This window comes from Dendropsophus ebraccatus, chromosome 2 (genome assembly GCF_027789765.1).
Source record: "Dendropsophus ebraccatus isolate aDenEbr1 chromosome 2, aDenEbr1.pat, whole genome shotgun sequence".
NCBI lineage: Eukaryota > Metazoa > Chordata > Amphibia > Anura > Hylidae > Dendropsophus > Dendropsophus ebraccatus.
The window spans coordinates 103,939,731-103,958,217 of NC_091455.1; the positions used below are offsets into that span (position 1 = coordinate 103,939,731).

The 18,487-nt window shown below is 43.6% G+C and overlaps 1 protein-coding gene across 1 annotated transcript in view; it reads left to right on the forward strand.

The window, feature by feature from the left end:
* Window positions 1-18,487, forward strand: part of PHLPP1 (PH domain and leucine rich repeat protein phosphatase 1) — a 108,739-nt gene that overhangs the window by 53,704 nt on the left and 36,548 nt on the right. The window contains exons 4-7 of the mRNA XM_069958123.1: window positions 5,323-5,489; window positions 13,936-14,082; window positions 14,183-14,413; window positions 17,903-18,105. Coding sequence (XP_069814224.1) covers window positions 5,323-5,489; window positions 13,936-14,082; window positions 14,183-14,413; window positions 17,903-18,105 — 748 coding nt within the window. The remainder of the gene's footprint in view (window positions 1-5,322; window positions 5,490-13,935; window positions 14,083-14,182; window positions 14,414-17,902; window positions 18,106-18,487) is intronic.

The following is an 18,487-nucleotide window of genomic DNA, read 5'->3' on the forward strand; positions in this document are numbered from 1 at the left end:
GGACTGGCCAGATATCCCTGCAGGAAGGACCCAGCCAAGGGGCCATATTAAGTGGCCCTATAACAAGTCAATGTAATAACAAGGGAAAAACCAAGGTCAGGTATCCATCCACAGACAGCTGTTTAAGGGTGTTGCCCCTCATCAGTGTGGAGCAGGATTCTGGCTAGGTGGGAGCAATGCCTAGTAGAGCCATAAAAGAAACAGATTCCTGATCTCAGGGAGACCAGCCAAAGACAACACCGCCGGCTGCTAGTGAAAGCGCTCAATGCAGTGAAATCCTAGGTGCATTGCCCCCTGGAAAACATGAATATGCACAAGAAGAGCCCGTAGAGCCTTATCGAACAGTCTCGAAACACAGGACTGGCCAGGGAATAGAAGCTATTTTACTATTTGGTTGACCATCACCTTTTTCACTGCATAGTCAGGTGGGCGGAAACGTTATTTTTACGATAAAGTAATGGGTCCGTAGTTTCTACCATGGTGAAGCTGTGCTGAATACGAGGCTGAGGGTGTGTGATTTGGGCTCGGTGGAGTATGATTATGGAGCTCACTATCGCCTCTTTTTTTTGTGATCATCTACACTTTATTCCTTACAAGACTTTTTTTTTTTTAATAGTTTTCTGTCGTTTTTTTTGTAATGTCCTTTTTATTTTCCACATATAAAGAAATACCAAAAAAAAAAAAAAACCTCCCATCGTTACTACACGGGGAGGTAATAGGAGAAGTAGTGAAGCCATACAACCTTTAGAACTGTTGTTGTGCATTAGTTTTGGCCCCTTCTACTTGAAGCCTGACAGGTGCCCTACTCATCTGAATATGTGAAATATAAGGGAGGAGCCTGTTATTACCACTATGCAGCACCATGGTGGCACCATCAGGATCTCCACAGCAGCTGCATTGGTGGATGCCGAAACCACCTCAGCACAGAGGCTGCTGCCGGGATTCTTCTGTCTCCAGAGGTTTGGCCTTCATCTTCTGCACCACTCCAGATATTGCTAGCATGTAAATTGCTCATTGTGTGTGTGTGTGTGTGTGTGTGTGTGTGTGTGTGTGTGTGTGTGTTCGTGTTCGCAGTGCACAGCTGAATAGGGCTTTGGCATAGGAGATGTGGTCACCTGATTGTCCTATGCCGTGTGAGCTGTACAGCATTTGGGCAAGTGTAATTCGGTGACCTACTATTACAGAAAACAAAACAACACAATTTTCATATATCATTTTTTTTTTTTTTTTTTAATGATAAAAGAAAGACATTTCAAAAGATGCCTTATCTGCCTGTAACTTGACTAGGCTATATATTACTCAACATATTAATATAAAGAAAAAAGTTCCCAGTAGTCCTCAATAAATCTCCTATCCCTGTAGCACTTAGTATTATTAGATTCCATCCAGTAATGATGGTAAATGACCTTTTGTTAGTAGTCGTGCAGGACTTTTTGTTTGGTTGGTGGTATGAGCTGTTTTGATTATCTATAGTTTGGCCATAAAGGCATGAAATATAGTGTAGATAACCAGTAAAGCTTTGGGCTTCTTGTCTAGGCAGGATGGGTGTTTTGTAATAATCTTGGATGAGCAATAAGATTTGCTTAGTGTTTCTCCTCTCTGTTGCTTCTGGTTGGCGTCACGTGGCACTGCTGTAGAGACATGAGGAGAGAAGATGCCAGTTACCTTTACTCCTCTTCTAATTGTTTGTTTATGGGAGGATAATAACCAGGTCAATTAGTTTCTGGCCAAGGTCCGTCTTTTTGTTGACTAGGTTTTTTCTGTCAGATCTTGGTAAGAGTTGTATTGACACACAGAAGTGCTGTTAAAAGCACACAATACTGTTGGTGCACTACTTCATGGAGCATGGAAAAAAACAGTTAACCCTATACATATATTGTGTCTATATATATATATATATATATATATATATATATATATATATATATATATATATATATTATATAATATATTTTTTTTTTATTTTTTTTTTACACTGATGCATTGTCTGATAATGTTTTGTACTGAGTTATACGGACTGGAAGACCTTGTTTCCTTGCCCTAGAAATACTTCTGTAGCCAATAATAGGCCTGTGTAAAAGTGACATCACTTAGCCGAGGATCAGGCAATCACCCGACTATCAGCTGATCTCACGTTTTGCGCCTGCTTTAAAATGTATTTTTATTGGCCGCACATCTTCCTGTGTAAACAGGGTTTGTTTGTTGAAAGATAAAGGGAAACTAATCCCAGCAGTCTATACTTACCAGCCACACTGCTTGTGATCCAGCATCTAATTCTCCGGTCCTCCAGCCGCTGCTGTAACTTCAGACAGACGTCCCCTCAGCCCATCTGCTCGATTTCTCGTGTGGTGTAAAGGCACAGGAAAAGAGCTGCTGATCTCGCTCATCCGCACTAGTTTGCGGCCCCTGTGACAGAGAAATCTGTCTGTGTAAAAGGACCCTAAGGGCTGTTTGTGGCTGGAAGCTGTGTAAAGTTGATGGCGTGCTTGTCTGCAGTTATAAGGACCCAGAACTAGAGGAGTGCCATGTTATGCATGTTTGCATGCTTGAGAAATTCAATGGCAAGTAGTTACGTGTTAGTCCCAAGAACCTCAAGAGACTGTTGACCGACTAATGCGGAATGTATTGTGCATAGAGCTGAGCGAACCTCGAGCATGCTCGAATCGATCCGAACCCGGACTTTCGGCATTTGATTAGCGGTGGCTGCTGAACTTGGATGAAGCCCTAAGGCTATGTGGAAATCATGGATATAGTCATTGGCTGTATCCATGTTTTCCAGACAACCTTAGAGCTTTATCCAAGTTCAGCAGCCACCCCTAATCAAATGCCGAACGATCGGGTTCAGATGGTCTCGAACCTGAACCCGGTTCGCTCCTCCTCTAATTGTGCATCCCCGCTAATACATACTTGGTGTGCTGAGAGTTAGTTAGCTTTCCCAAAGACTCTATGGTAACATTAAAGGATAGACAACTTATTGTATATGGAATCATTGGAGTATTGCTCAACGACTGCAGGTTTTAGTTAAACAGTGTTCAAGTATTCTGCAACCATCAAATCCTTTTGTGCCACTGTCTGCAACCTTCATGCTTTCTTGTAAAGAAATATGTCCACGACTACTGACAGGTCTATAGATGTGCATTTGCATTGACCCTTTAATTGAGACTAGGTGGTCTGTACACCCTACGACCCGCTCAATGGCTTGCTTTGTTGTTTTTTTGTTTGTTTTTTTGCGACACAGATCACAGCCCCCAACTCTCATCTGTAACATGTATGGGGCTGTATATGCAGAAAAAATAAAAAGATTTGTGTAAGGGGCCTTATTGTTTTGCAACCACTCTTGATCGGAACCCCTTACATAGTGACTGCGGCTAATCTTTTGCGGCATGTTAGTCTGTGTCTCAGGAGTTAATATATATTTTTTTTCTACGCTTGGAAGTCATGTATTTAAAGCACACCATGCTAGCTATAGCTCCAAATGTACTTTTAAGAAAAACCTTTTTAATTTTCTTACATTTCCTTTCATTCTTAAGGTGTAGCCGGCCTTAACTACAAACCTCTGCTGTGGCAGCTCTGCAGGTTACTGGGCCGCCTATGGTCTTCTGCTCTCCGCCACTTTCATCAGCAGCTTCTGGTGACATACAGTTCTGACTGGAAACAGACGCTCAGCATAGACAGTGAGCGGCCCTTACCTGTGAGAATGATACGTCACTGGAAGTTTTCAGAAAGATCACAGCAGAAGACAGTGGGCGGCCTGGGAACCAGCAGCTGCAGGGAAGTGGGACAGGCAAGTATACCGCACTGTTGTGTCCCCCACAGCTCCGGCAGCAGCAGAGGTTTTTCTAGTTTAGCTCTGGCAACTCCTTTTAAAGTGTCACTGTTAAAATTTTAAGAAACTTTGTAATTGGGTTTATTAGCCAAATCTGCCATTATCTGCATGTAAAAAGCCTTTTCCCAGGTCCCCCCCTCCTCTTCTTTCTGCTGTCCACTCCTCAGAATCAGGAAATCTCGACTGTTTTTTCATCTCTTTCATCAGTCTGATCCTGCCTGGTCTATGAAGGGGGGGAGGGGGAAGGAGGGAGATTAGCTGAGAGCTGAGAACAAAGGATTGCTCAGCAGGGGAACTATTCAGAGCCTTAGGGCCCTATTCCACAGTAACGATAATCGGCCGGATCGGCCCCATTTGGCCCAATTCGGCTGATTATCGTTCGGTGAAATAGAGAGAACGATCAGCCAATGATCGTGTCATCGGCTGATCGTTCATTTAGGGCCAGACCGGGATGTGAATGTAAATTAACTCTTTGTTGTCCTGTTTTTGCTGCCTTTACTTTCTCTCTCCATAGGAAAACCATGAAGACGGGGAGAGCTTCAAACTGCTTTTTCATGATAAAAATTCATTTTTCGGCTAATAAACCCAATTACAAAGTTTCTTAAAATCGCATGTACTATTGATTTCTGCAATAAAAATTTTAACGACAGTCGACACTTTAAAGATAAACTATCAGCAGGTTAAAAGACTGTCTTGCTGTTATGCCCCTATTGCGCACAGAGTGCTGAGGATGAAGTTTCTTTTCTTTTTATTCTGCACTTTTTCTGTGCTATTAGGAGTTCAATCTTTATCATTATTAGGCGTTTTGGTACACTGGGGTGGGGCTCTTGCCCTTAGTGCACCGTGCTGGCAATCCTATCCTTGGTAATGAACATTGACGGTGCAGAATGGCGCACTCGGGCAGCAGTCCCAACCCCAGTGCACCAAAATGCACAATTGGCATAAAGATTAAACTTCTAGTAAGAAACATAACCTCATCCTCTGCGCCCTGTGGGCTATAGGGACATATCATCAGGTAAGGTTTTCTAACCTGCTGATAGTTTTCCTTTATGTGGTTAAATACAGTACTTCTTATTGTCTCTTAAGGTATGTCTAGTTAGGATAACATCTGATAGCTAAATAACGAACCAGTTTTATTTTGTTCTTCTTACGTAACTTTTTTTTTTTTTTTTTTGTCAGACATTGTCGGAAATAATTTATTGAATAAGCATAAAGAGTAGTATTGAGAAGAGTTGTAAAATTGAGCTGAATAACTCCTCTGTAAACTCAAGCATGTTCGAGTCCAATCACTCGGCATTTGATTAAGTTGGATGAAGCCCTTAGACTGCCTTGAAAACATGGATACAACCATAAGCTGTTTTCCTGGACTCCCTAGGGCTGCATCCAACAACTTCATCCACCGGTAATCAGATGCTGAGCGATCGGACTCTAGCATACTAATCTCTAGTCACCAGGTTGTCCAACTTGATGTTAACATTGGTGCCTTCCACCCACAGATTGCGTCTCAGCGTATCAGCTCTGTAGACCTGTCCTGTTGTAACTTGGAGCACCTTCCAGAGAATCTCTTCTACAGTCAAGACCTTACACATCTGAACCTGAAGCAGAATTCGCTCCGGCTTAATCATGACCCTGCCATTGAAGGAAGGCTTGATGAGCTTCACAGGTAAGACTTCTAGGTTACATTCTTCTCCTGTGGGGCTTTAACTTAGGTTTATAGCTATTCAACTGTGACCTAAATCTGCAACTGATGAGCAAGGTGATTCTTCATGCTAATAATTAAAAGGGCTATCTCCCCAGTTGTGTGATGTCCATAGGAACAAGGACTCCCCACCCCATCTGACATGCTTGTGGCAGCCAGAGATGGCTGGGCAGTGCTGAAAACATCCAGATGGGCTACAGATTAATGAATCTTGCATAAACAGCATAGGGACAGAAATGGAATGGAACTGTTCCTGAGATGAATGTCCCAAATAGGAATAGCCTTCTAATGGGGAGGTACAGAAACTTTTTAGAACTTTCAGTTGGAGGCATCTTTGCAAGTTCAGTTCTTTTTTATGATTATGTGTGGCCATAATTAATGATATTAAACCCAAACCGCTGATACCACTGTGTAGACTTTAATACATCTTGTCCGCTACAGGGGTTGGCCTTCTCCTGCTGGCCGGTACTTCGGTGAAAATCAAGTTTTAGACCGGCAGCACCTAGAGCATCTGTGCTCTAGGCCTGCAGCGCCTAGAGCAGTGCTTCCCAACCTATTCCACCTCTGGGCACCCCTTGGGGAAAAAAAAACTAGCTCGGGGCACCCCTACGAAATAATGTTCTACAAAATAAGAAAACAGTCATTCAGTGACTCACAGGTGATGTCTTCTTTTATCTGAGGCGGCGCTTTCCCTTTTCCTCTCCATCCGGCCCAGACCACCATGATTATTTCTTCCAGCTGCAATTCATATCTTCAGAACCTGCCAGACAAACATGTTAGGCTCAACACATTCCTAGCAATGTTCTTCCCTCCCTCCTATAGGCTCCCGTACAGTAGTAACTTCGCTGTTTGGTGTCATGTGCAGTAAAGCAAATAGGAATGTGGGTTACCTCCATATGCCCCTTATACTAATAATGCCCCCTGCTGTGTACCCCATACAATAATAATGCATCCTGCTCGGCCCCCAGTAATGTCTCCCATGATATGCCCCCTACGCGCTGTGCACTAAACCCATCCTACTCATCTAATCCAGCTGTGTGGCCGCAGGGAGCTGCTCTTCTCTTTCTTCTAACTCCATCTTGTGAGCAGGGACAGAACCTCCGGCAGGCGTGATGACGTCACATCATCTTGCCTGCCGGAGAGGTCACGTCCCGGTGTCCCGTAGGCCGCAGGTATGAAGTGCCGGCGGCCTATGAGAGTGAAAGTAGGAGCAGAACGCTGACAGGTCCTGCTCCTACATTCTGTTCACTTTAATGTTCCGCCCGCCCACAGTGCGGGCAGAACATCAAAGTAATCCGTGCATCTCTAGAAACTGCTCTGCCGCAGCTTCTGGGGATGCTTAAACTGACAGTGCACATTTCCCACCGGGATCCCGCGGCACACTGGGGTTGGGAAACGCTGGCCTAGGGCATGGATGCTCTAGACCAGGGGTGGGGAACCTCCGGCCCGCGGGCCGCTCTGGAGGAGGAAGGAGCCGGCATACACAGCATCCTCCGGTGTCTGTGACAGCTGCCGGACACAGGAGGATGCTGTCTATGCCGGCTTCTTCCCCAGCAGAGCGGCGCGTGTCTTCAGTCTCCTGCGGGCCGCGCGATGACGTCATTTCATCGCGCGCCGCCTGCAGGAGAAGACCGGCACAGAGGACCTGGGACAGAAGAGGACATGGGCAGCGTGGGAGCGGAGGTAAGGTGAGTGGGATGTTTATTTTTTTTATTTGGGGGTTAACTAGGCCACCAGGGACATGCCTGATGGGGGTTAACTAGGCCACCAGGGACATGCCTGATGGGGGTTAACTAGGCCACCAGGGACATGCCTGATGGGGGTTAACTAGGCCACCAGGGACATGCCTGATGGGGGTTAACTAGGCCACCAGGGACATGCCTGATGGGGGTTAACTAGGCCACCAGGGACATGCCTGATGGGGGTTAACTAGGCCACCAGGGACATGCCTGATGGGGGTTAACTAGGCCACCAGGGACATGCCTGATGGGGGTTAACTAGGCCACCAGGGACATGCCTGATGGGGGTTAACTAGGCCACCAGGGACATGCCTGATGGGGGTTAACTAGGCCACCAGGGACATGCCTGATGGGGGTTAACTAGGCCACCAGGGACATGCCTGATGGGGGTTAACTAGGCCACCAGGGACATGCCTGATGGGGGTTAACTAGGCCACCAGGGACATGCCTGATGGGGGTTAACTAGGCCACCAGGGACATGCCTGATGGGGGTTAACTAGGCCACCAGGGACATGCCTGATGGAGGGTTAAATAGGCCACCAGGGACATGCCTGATGGAGGGTTAAATAGGCCACCAGGGACATGCCTGATGGGGGTTAACTAGGCCTACCAGAGGCATCACTGGGGGGGTTAACTAGGCTACCAGAGGCATCACTGGGGGGTTAACTAGACTACAAGGGGCATCACTGGGGGGGTTAACTACAATAGCAGGGGCATTACTGGGGGTTAACTACAATAGCAGGGGCACTAGGGGAACAATACTTTGCCTTGCCCCGGTTGCTGCAAACCCACGCTACTAACTGCCGCACACGGTATGCGGCCCTCGAATGATTTTATTAATGCCCGACCGGCCCTCGACATGGAAAAGGTTCCCCACCCCTGCTCTAGACCCTGCCTCATTGACTCCTCGCCAAGCCGCTGGATTAAAACTTGATTTTCGCCAAATGGTACTGGTGGTTGGGGGCTGGTACAGACTCGATTTTTAGTGATAGTCACCGCCCCCCCCCCCCCCAACCTCTGCTTAATTTCATTGGTGGACAGTGTCATCTAGGTGGGGCTTAATGGCATTTGGGGAACCATCCCCCTGCTGAGGAAAGGGCCCAGCTGCCGTGAAGCCCTGCCTAGGTGATACTTTCTACCAATGAAAAGAAGCGATTTTAGAGCAATAAAGACACAGACAAGTGTTGTACAGGTATATATAGAATATGCAACATTTAAGCTTTCAGATGGTACAGAGAACCGCACATAGAGAAGGGGGGGGGGGTGACAATATCACTTTAATAAAAAACGCCCTTTCTTGAGCTCCAGCAGCTATGTCCTCAGCAATATCTCTTGGTATGTCAGTGATAAACTACCTTAGTGTATCTGTCATTTAAAGCAACTTTACACCTCCCCTCTTCCTACTCACTGACTTTATGTTTATACATAGTGTATTGTAGATTTTATGCTAAACCTAGAAACATATAAGACCACTTGGTCCATCTAGTCTGTCCCTTTAGTTTTTCCCTTATCTTAGGGTAGATATATGTTTTGTCCCAGGCAGGTTTACATTCTGTTATTGCAGATTTACCAACCACCTCTGCTGGAAATTTGTTCCAAGGATCTACTACTCTTTCAGTAATGTAATATTTTCTCACATTGCTTCTGATCTTTCCCCTGACTAACCTATCACTGTCCTCTTGTTTTTAAGCTGTTTTTATCTTAAAACACTTCCCTCCTGAACCTTATTTAGTCCTTTGACATACCTAAAGATTCGATCAGGTCCCCCTTTGCCTTTTTTACCTCCAGACTATACAGATTCAAATCCTTAAGTCTTTCCTGATATGTTTTATGCTGTGTATTTTAAACAGCTGAACAAAATATAAATTCCACAGTGTATACAGTATTTGTGAATATGCCCTTACTTATACCATAAGACACACCCTTTTTCGCTATGTGATCTTATGGTCCCTGCTGTGTTCCCGTTCTGCCAGCTTTTGCTGAATGGGAACACACTCACGACTGATAAATTGCGAAGCGGAAGCAGCAGGGGAGGTATGTCTCTAGCTTTATTCACAGAAATACCCTATTTAAAGGGGTAGTGGGACTCTAAACAATTATTCACAAAATAACACACATTACAAAGTTATACAACTTTGTAATGTGTGTTATGTATGTGAATGGCCCCCTTCCCCGTGTCTTCCCACATCTCGTGTCGACCCCCGTCCGCCATCTTGCGACAATGACTTAGACTTCGGGAGGCTGGCCGAACCGCTCCATCTGTCCCTCATGCCGGCCCCCCTCTGACGCATCATCAGCAGCTCAGCCGCGATTAGCTGAGCATAACTGTGCTCAGCCAATCGCGGCTGAGCACAGTTATGATGCAGCAGAAGGGAGTCTGCATGAGGGACGGATGGAGCGGTTCGGCCGGCCTCCCAAAGACTACGTCATTGTCACAAGATGGCAAACGGGGGTCGACACGAGATGTGGTAAGTATAATGCACCACACTTCCGGGTCTAGCGTGTGTGTGTGTGTGTGGGGGGGGGGGGGACACACGGGGAAGGGGGCCATTTACATACATAACACACATTACAAAGTTGTATAACTTTGTAATGTGTGTTTTTTTGTGAATCATTGTTTAGCGCCGCACTACCCCTTTGTCTGACTGACAATTTTCTCATACAAAGGTCTTTTAAAGATACATGCATAGGCGCCACCAGTTCACAAAGCATATTTGGGGTGATTTGATTCATAGGGGCATCCACACATTCCATAATTACAAACTTAATTAAATTCATTATGATGCTGTGAGCTCCGAAACGGTTTAAGTCTTCGCTCTTCTGTACTGGCGCTACAATTTTATTGCTGCTATAATAATGCTGAGGACTACTTCATATGAATCCACACAGTCTATGCAGCGTATTTTCTGCTGCGATACGCAGCAGATTAGATCTAAATAACTGAACACAGAATCAAATCTGCACCATCAAATCTGCTGCGTATACTGTGTGTGTGTGTGTTTGTACCCTTATAGTGCGTTCACACCTACAGGATCCGCAGCTGGTTTTCTGCAGCAGATTTCATTTAAATAACTATAATATTAAACACAGCATCAAATCTGCTGCAGATCCTGTAGGTGTGAACGCACCCTTAAACTGTTTTCCTGTACAGCACTGGCACATAAAAGAAAATATACCTCTGAGAGATGCAGCCAATTCAGACCAGATCCCTCATGTCATCCCATATAAAACAGACCCCCAGAATCCCATTGCAGTAAAGAACCATTTAGACTTTCCCTCACCCACCCTGTGCGTATTCTCTTCCTCCTCCTTTCCTTCCTCCTGGGATTTGGCGGATGTGTCAGGGAGGGGAAAAAATAGGGCCTGTGCTCAACTGCAGCAGGGAGTGGAGATGTGGGTCAACTGCATCTTTCAGGAGCCAGTCACATTGCCAAGCAGAGCTGTGAGTACAGAAAAAGATGGTGGGTAACTCCATCAGATGTCGGAAATTCACTGTGGTCATTTAGCTTGTGGAGTTTCAGCCACTCTGTATCCTGCAGTCTTGCTTCCTTGCAATCCCTGAGTCCCTGTATTTACCCCTGTCAGCTCTGTTGCATTCTTCCATGGTGCTACCCTAGGCACTGCACCACCAATGCCTATCTGTGCAGGGAAGTGCAGCCAGCCTCCTTGGCTTGTATAAAGCTGTGCTGTAGTTCCCCCTGTACTGTAGGTTGCCAAACCTAGAGTGCAGGGGCTGTAGCAATGAATCTATATTATGGTTTCCTCATTCTCTGGCTAGGTGATGTCCCAGAGATTAAAAAGTGATGGCATATCCTTGTGGTATTGGAATACACTTCTCTATGCTGTGAATCTGAAGCTTCCCGTAAAGGAGCCAGAAGTGAGAATTGTCTGTTAGTCAAGTGCTTACTAGTCACGGATGCCATCTTCATAGATGGTTCTGCATATCAGGAAATCTGCAGTTTAGATAGGCTGTTCTCTAACTAGGGTAAATCATGAGCACTTTGGAATAAGCTTGTTCTTTGAAAGACCACTTCCTTCCATCCATCTGAGAGTGACAAAGAATCCTTTCATGAAATGTCAGCTCTCCATTCATTGTACTCATGTGGCTTCCAGACACCGCCTTCCTCCTTAGCGCTCTTCTCTTTACTATTCCTTGTTGTTGTTAGGCAACAGCAAATGAGCTGGCTACACATGCACATTGAAGAGACCCTTATCCGCTTTCTTTTCATTTGCTTCCTCTTGGATTGTCCCAATGTTTTCACAATCGCTGAAGTAAAGCCCATTTACTTCACTTGTGTCTTAAAGTCTTAAGACTCAGCCTCTGAGCACTAAGTGGCCCAGCATTCCTGTTTTGGCGATGATTTGTCTAAAGTGCTGAGCTGCCCCGTGTCTAGCAGTGGTTGTACCTTAATATTACTGCAACGCTCTCAAGATACTGTCTTACATGTTCAGTGTCCAAGTATACATACTTTGTTTATAGATCTTTTTTTTGTGCTAATCTATATTTTTAAAATCCTGAAATCTTTCTGCTTTGTAATGAAAACTCTCCAGCAATAGTTGCCTTATCCTCTGTACTTCAGTAAAAGGGCTCATCAGTGTATACATAATGTAAGTATAACTCTTAATGGTGTTTTCGGAGTTATTTTAATATCTAATAACTTGTCTTGCCATATAATTATGTGCCATTGGCTTCTATAGCCAATTTTGACTTTCTGTTTTCTAGATTATTTGCATGGTGCAGTTACATCACCGTCTGGGAAAGTGGGGAGTGGTGGTGGTGGTAGGGTTCGCGCTCTCTATCCAAGTATGGACTTTCAGAGCCTGACAAAACGACACTCTGATGGCCTGCACTGAACAGTGACGCCCCGGTCTAGGGTGAGCCTTCACTGTCAGTGGGGGATGGGGGGGGGTGGAGATTTCCCCCGAACACAGAATGTACCGCTACGCTAACGTCATGTCCAGGGCATGATTATGTATTCTAACTCTTTACTTTCATGTGGACTGCAGCTCCAGAGAGCCATTTATCAGACTCTGAAACCCCATTCTTTGATTGAGCCAGGTAGAGCCAGAATTGGCTATAGAAGCCAATGGCACTTATTAATTATATGGCAACACAATTTTATTAAAGATATATTTTTTAAAAACTCAGAAAACCCATTTAAAGTCACACTGTTGCTAGTAAAGACTTTTGACATGTCATAGAGACGTGGCAAAAGTTTTGATCAGTCAGCATCTGAACACTCAGACCCATTCCAGTCAGATGAATGATCGAAGAGAGGACTGTGCTCCATAGATTTACATTATAAGCCTTACTGTGTTGTTGTTCTCAAACACAGAGCAAGAGTGGTCTACACTGCATTCGTCCTTTCCCATTCGTTCTTTCGATCAGAACTGGTCTGAACACTCACACCCGGACTTTTGGCTTGTCAAAAGTTTTTACAAATGACAGTGGCACTTTAAAGGCAACCTTGCTAGCAGATTGCTATACATGCTGTATGCTACTTTTTATAGTAGAATTGTTTAGTGCACAGTATTAGTAAGTGTAGTCACTGTACTCACTGTGTGTCTCGCAGCACTGATATAAGGCTCCCCTCCTCCAGTTGTGCCGTCTTGGTTTGTATGCTGAATGGGGATTCTGTCCAATGGGTGGCCGAGCATTGGGGATCATTTGACAATGCCCTGCCCCCAGTGTCCACCACTGAGCCTGTGGTTGCCTATGGAGGGCACAGAGGGCTTCTCCATGTTGGCCATCTTATGGACCGATTCGCCACAGAGTAGGAGAGCACAGTCTGGAAGTCTGATTTTAGCTCTGAGATACACAGGGGGCTGCTGTCAGTAAGTGCAGTGCATACACTTACTAATACTGTACACTGATTTATTTTATCATAAAGTGGCCAACCCCTTTAAAGGGGCTTCCCAGTATATGCACCTGTCCATAGGTCAGTAGGTGACTGACTGTGGGAGGCCCACTTTGATCATGAGTACTGGAGTCTCCTGTCTTCCCATCTGAATATGGAGGCGGATAAACATGTATGCTGCTGTAGTGCTCAAATCTATGACACTTGTGGTGTGGCATATCTTCCTCTAACTGTATTTGACTAATTTATGGATCTTTTATTAAACTTAAAGGAGAAGTCCGGAGAAAATTTTTTATTAAGTATTGTATTGCCCCCCAAAAGTTATACAAATCACCAATATACACTTATTACAGGAAATGCTTATAAAGTGCTTTTTTTCCCCTGCACTACTTACTACTGCATCAAGGCTTCACTTCCTGGATAAAATGGTGATGTCACGACCCGACTCCCAACGCTGTGCGGGCTGTGGCTGCTGGAGAGGATGATGGCAGAGGGATGCTCAGTGTCCCCCCAGTGCCCTGTGTCCCTCAGTGTCCCTCTGCCATCATCCTCTCCAGCAGCCACAGCCCGCACAGCTCTGGGAGTCTGACATCACCATGTTATCCAGGAAGTGAAGCCTTGATGCAGTAGTAAGTGCAGGGAAAAAAAAGCACTTTATAAGCATTTCCCATAATAAGTGTATATCTGTGATTTGTATAACTTTTGGGGGGGGGGCAAAACAATACTTTAATAAACATTTTCATCGGACTTCTCCTTTAATAGATTTATGAATGCAACAATTGACTGGCTTTTTACTTTTTTGTTTTCTTTTAGATTTTCAAAGTTGAAAAGCCTCAATCTTTCCAATAATAGTTTAGGAGACTTCCCTGTGGCTGTATGTGGCATCCCCACTCTGATGGAGCTGAACCTTTCCTGTAATGGCCTTCGGCTCATACCTCCAGCAGTGGGGGAGATGACTAAGTATGTATTAAATAGTAATAGTTATACTGCTGTTTGTTAGGCCTCAACATTTTTATATGTGACGACCAGTCCTCTTTAATAATTATGTCTATTTTGTAAGCCTGCAGACTTTTGTTCTTGATGGGAACTACCTCCAAACATTACCTACTGAGCTGGAAAACTTGAGCCAACTCAGCTACTTGGGTCTCTCCTTCAATGAATTTATAGAAATCCCAGAGGTTTTGGAGAAAATGGCTGCAATGGACAAACTGTGCATGCCAGGCAATTCTCTACGTGTCTTACATTTGAACTGTCTCAGAAGAATGCCCCAAGTTAAGCATGTGGATCTGAGGTATGAAAAAATAGATGAATTGTATTCAAAGAAGCCTGAATGTTTGAGTTTTAGCTTTTTCATTCTTGCAATGAAGCTGCTATGTAGGCTGCAGCTGTGTGTCAGTGATGTATAAATCAATAAAGTAGTGCTTTTAACACTCATGTAACACCTTACTTGAGAATGTTAATGCTAGCCTTTAGACTAATAAATGCAGCTGTATGCCGTACTGTGTTTGTGTGTTTCTGGTAGTTTGCGTGGTAGTATGGTGGTGGTAGTTGTGGTATAAATATATAATATAATATATGTATATATATATATATATATATATATATATATATATATATATATATATATATATATATATATATATATATATATAAAAAATATATATATAAAAAATATTTTCCTTCAACTTTTACCTTCAAGTATATGACTTACCAATGTAGTGTTATCACTATTCTTACTGGCTTCAGCATACTTTTCTGTGTACCCCTAGGATAAATATACTGTCTGCCATATTTAAATAAACAAAATCCACCTTAACAATCAGGGTGTTAGTGTGGTTAGTCAGTGCGCACCATAAACTTTACAACAGACAGTCTGTATGACAGCACTTTTGAGGTGTATCCTTATCACCAAGATGCATTGCTTTCCCTCAGGTTTTCATGGCAGTCCTCCCACCCTTCTTACTTTCCTTCCCCAGCACTCCTTCCAGTTCCCAGCCCAAAGCTATTGCAGAACATCTCATTTCACTGGAGACTGTTGCACAGTCACTGCGTTTACAGCTCCTGCTGCTTCATTCAGCACAACAAGGCAGCATGTTGTAATCACACCTTACTCTTACTAAGACTGTGTTTTTGTTGCACTTTTGATGTTTTACCATGACTTTCCCACTATTTTGCTACAAATTTAGTAAAAGGGAGGTTATTTTACAGCAAGTGTGCAACTTGCTGCAATATAGTGGGGAAATTGCAACAAAAATGTCATGTTAACTCAGTCTTAGTGAGAGCGAGGTGTGATTATGCCTTTTTGTTATGAATGAAGCAGTAGGCAGCGTAGAAGAACTAATGAAAGGCACTCGCCATCAATAAAAATTCAGACCATCCAGTTAGGGGTAGCAGGGGAGACAGGAATGGGTTCTGTCTCCTCTGCTACCCCTGCGTTTTTGTAATAACCTGGATGGTCTGAATTTCAAGCGATGGGGAGTGCTTTTCATTCCTACTTCTACACTGTTCATTGTCACACGTGTGTTTTTAGGAAGGAACACCACCTGCAAATGGTCCAGTTTATATCACAAGTTGGAGAGCCAGGCAATGCCATCATTACTTTTTATACCTCACTCACTGTGCCGTAGTCTGCAGTGTAATCAAATGTTCCCAAACAGTTTTGGCAGTGCTGAGGGGAGGACTGTGATGAACAGCTGTGGGAAAGCAGTGTCTTATGTAATTTTCCCCACAAGCGTTTGTGAAGTCAGAAAAATCTACACTAATTTATTGAAAAAAAGGGATGTGATGATTTGAGATTGGAATTCATATGCATTCTTACCAAATCTGTGTGAACATTACTTTTTATAATCTAAATGGTAATCCATTTCTTCCATGTTTTTACCACAGTGCACTCATACCCCTGCTGGAGCTATTGGTTTTAGTGGACCAAATGCACTTTTATTAGGTTTCTTTCCTTTCTGAGCTCATAGCTTTCTGGGTTTGTTTTTGTCTTTTTAATTTTTGAGGCTCAAGTCTAACAAAAAATGTATACCCTTAGTAATGTACCACACGCAGTCACGATTAGTATACATTCAGCCTATTAAAATCAGTAGCCTGGGTATGCTGTGTATATATTAGCATACAGTTTGACTGGTTTGCCGACAGTGCCACAAACAGAAGTCTATTTTTAGATAGAATGTAGCCCAAGTTACAGGTTTTTGTTGATCCAAAACATAGCAGACATGACACGTTCAAGTGGCTATTGATCAGACATTTCCTCGCTCTTACTGCATTAGGTTTTCCATTGCTACTGACTCTAGCAGCATTGCATGGTGTATGTGACTCCAGGGAAATTAAATAGTCTGCTCTTCTCACATCCACAGACAGGAATAGCATTCCTGGTTATAGCGGCGCATATTCTGAGATTCTATCAGCGGTACACAGATTGTGAACTCGTTATCATTTGCTGTTTTCTGCTTTAGTGTGTGGTTAAGGTTTCCTCTCCTCCCAAGTCCCCCTAGCCACCCCCCCCCCCCGGTACCAACCATTCCCCAAATTGATGATATTGATTCCTTTCTTACAGATAGTGTTTTGAGCGCCGTAGCGTTCTTTGCTTTTTGTTGTAGCATGCCAGCATTTGAACCAATGACATAGTGTTGGATGATTGTGCCAGCTTCTTTTGCTAATCCCTGGCTGCTGATGTATCACCAGATTGCTAACATAAAATCTTGGAGGCTGAAATGTATACGTTCTGGTATTTACCGCAAATGGCTTCCAGGAGTCCTTTTCATTATTATGACTGTCTTCATGCTCCTTGTTTTGTATATATTATCTGTAAAGCGAGGGGTTCTTACATTACCTATTTTATTGAAAGTCAGCTTGTGGTGTTAGAGCTCAATCATTGTATCAATGAAAGGACAAGTTCTACACACTTCCAATATGCCTTTGCGTATTTAAGATTTCTACTCGCTATCAGTGTATGAAAATGTTTTTTACTATATTACAGATGGCTCCAGTAATGCCGATATAGGTTATCCAGCCATTCAGAGTTTGGATAGACCATCCGTATTAGATCAGCAGGGGGGTTGTGTCTGCTTGTGTTAAAACTGCTTGGTTAGTAGATGGGTGGGTTATGGAGACAGCAGTGCTACACTGTGGTGCTGGTTTGCAGGTAGAGCAGTATATATTGGTGCAGTATGATCATGGGTTACACAGGTGGAGCAGTATTTTTGGTGCAGCATGAAGTAAGAGTAGTGCATATTGGTGCAACATGGTGTTGGGTTATACAGGTGGAACAGTATGTAGTGGTGCAGTGTGATGTGGGGTTATACAGGTGGAGCAGTATTTATACACTATGGTGCTTATTTGGCACTGCTCTGGGATGATATGTGCACTACATGGAGGTATATAACGCTGCATAGTAGTATGTATTTGCTGGTTGGGCCCCAGCATAAAAATGGATTGCCTGATGAGGCTCGAGAACAAAAATTCTGAGAAGCCCTGATTTAGACTTTGTATGGCAAACAAATTACAAGTGGCAGTGTTGAATCTGTTGACAAATTGAAGCCAAGTGTATTCGAAAAAGTTGCTCTGTTCACTTAGACTTTTAGGCCTGCCTTTATTTATAACCTTGATACTGTGCAAGATCCATTGTATAACCGATACCAACAGCAAGTGACTGATCCTATTGACTTTACATTAGGAGCCTATTGGGTTTCATACAGTTTAGGTTGTGCAACACTAGTTTTACCCAGAATTCTGTACTCCATATTTCCAATTGGATTTTTTTCTTTGTGGTCAGGTTGAATGAAATCAAAAGCGTGTTGGTAGATGAAGTAGACTTTTTGCTTCATGTGACTCTGCTGGATCTTCGAGACAACAAGTTGACAGCTCTTGATGTGACTCCTCTAAGCAACCTAGAAGTCTTACACTGTGAGAGGAACCATCTGACCTCCCTTAAAATAAGTGGTTATTATCTGAAGGCTCTTTACACATCATTTAACGGTAAGTCTTAGTTTCTACTCAACTTGCAAAAAACAAGCCCTACGAGTTCTATGTAAGAACATTCATTTAGCAAACGTGCCTCTTGATATGCTGCTCTTTTTCCCCCTTTGCTAGCAGCTTGTTTCGTACGTTACCAGCCACCATACCACTCTGAAAGCAGTGGGCCATGCTGATCTATAGAGAAGTGTGTATGTATAGGGATAGAGTGTGTGTGTGTGTGTGTGTGTGTGTGTGTGTATATATATGTATGTATATATATATATATATATATATATATATATATATATATATATATATATATATATATATATATATATATATATATATAATTAATGTATATGTGTGCGTGTATATATATGTGTGTGTATATATATGTATATAT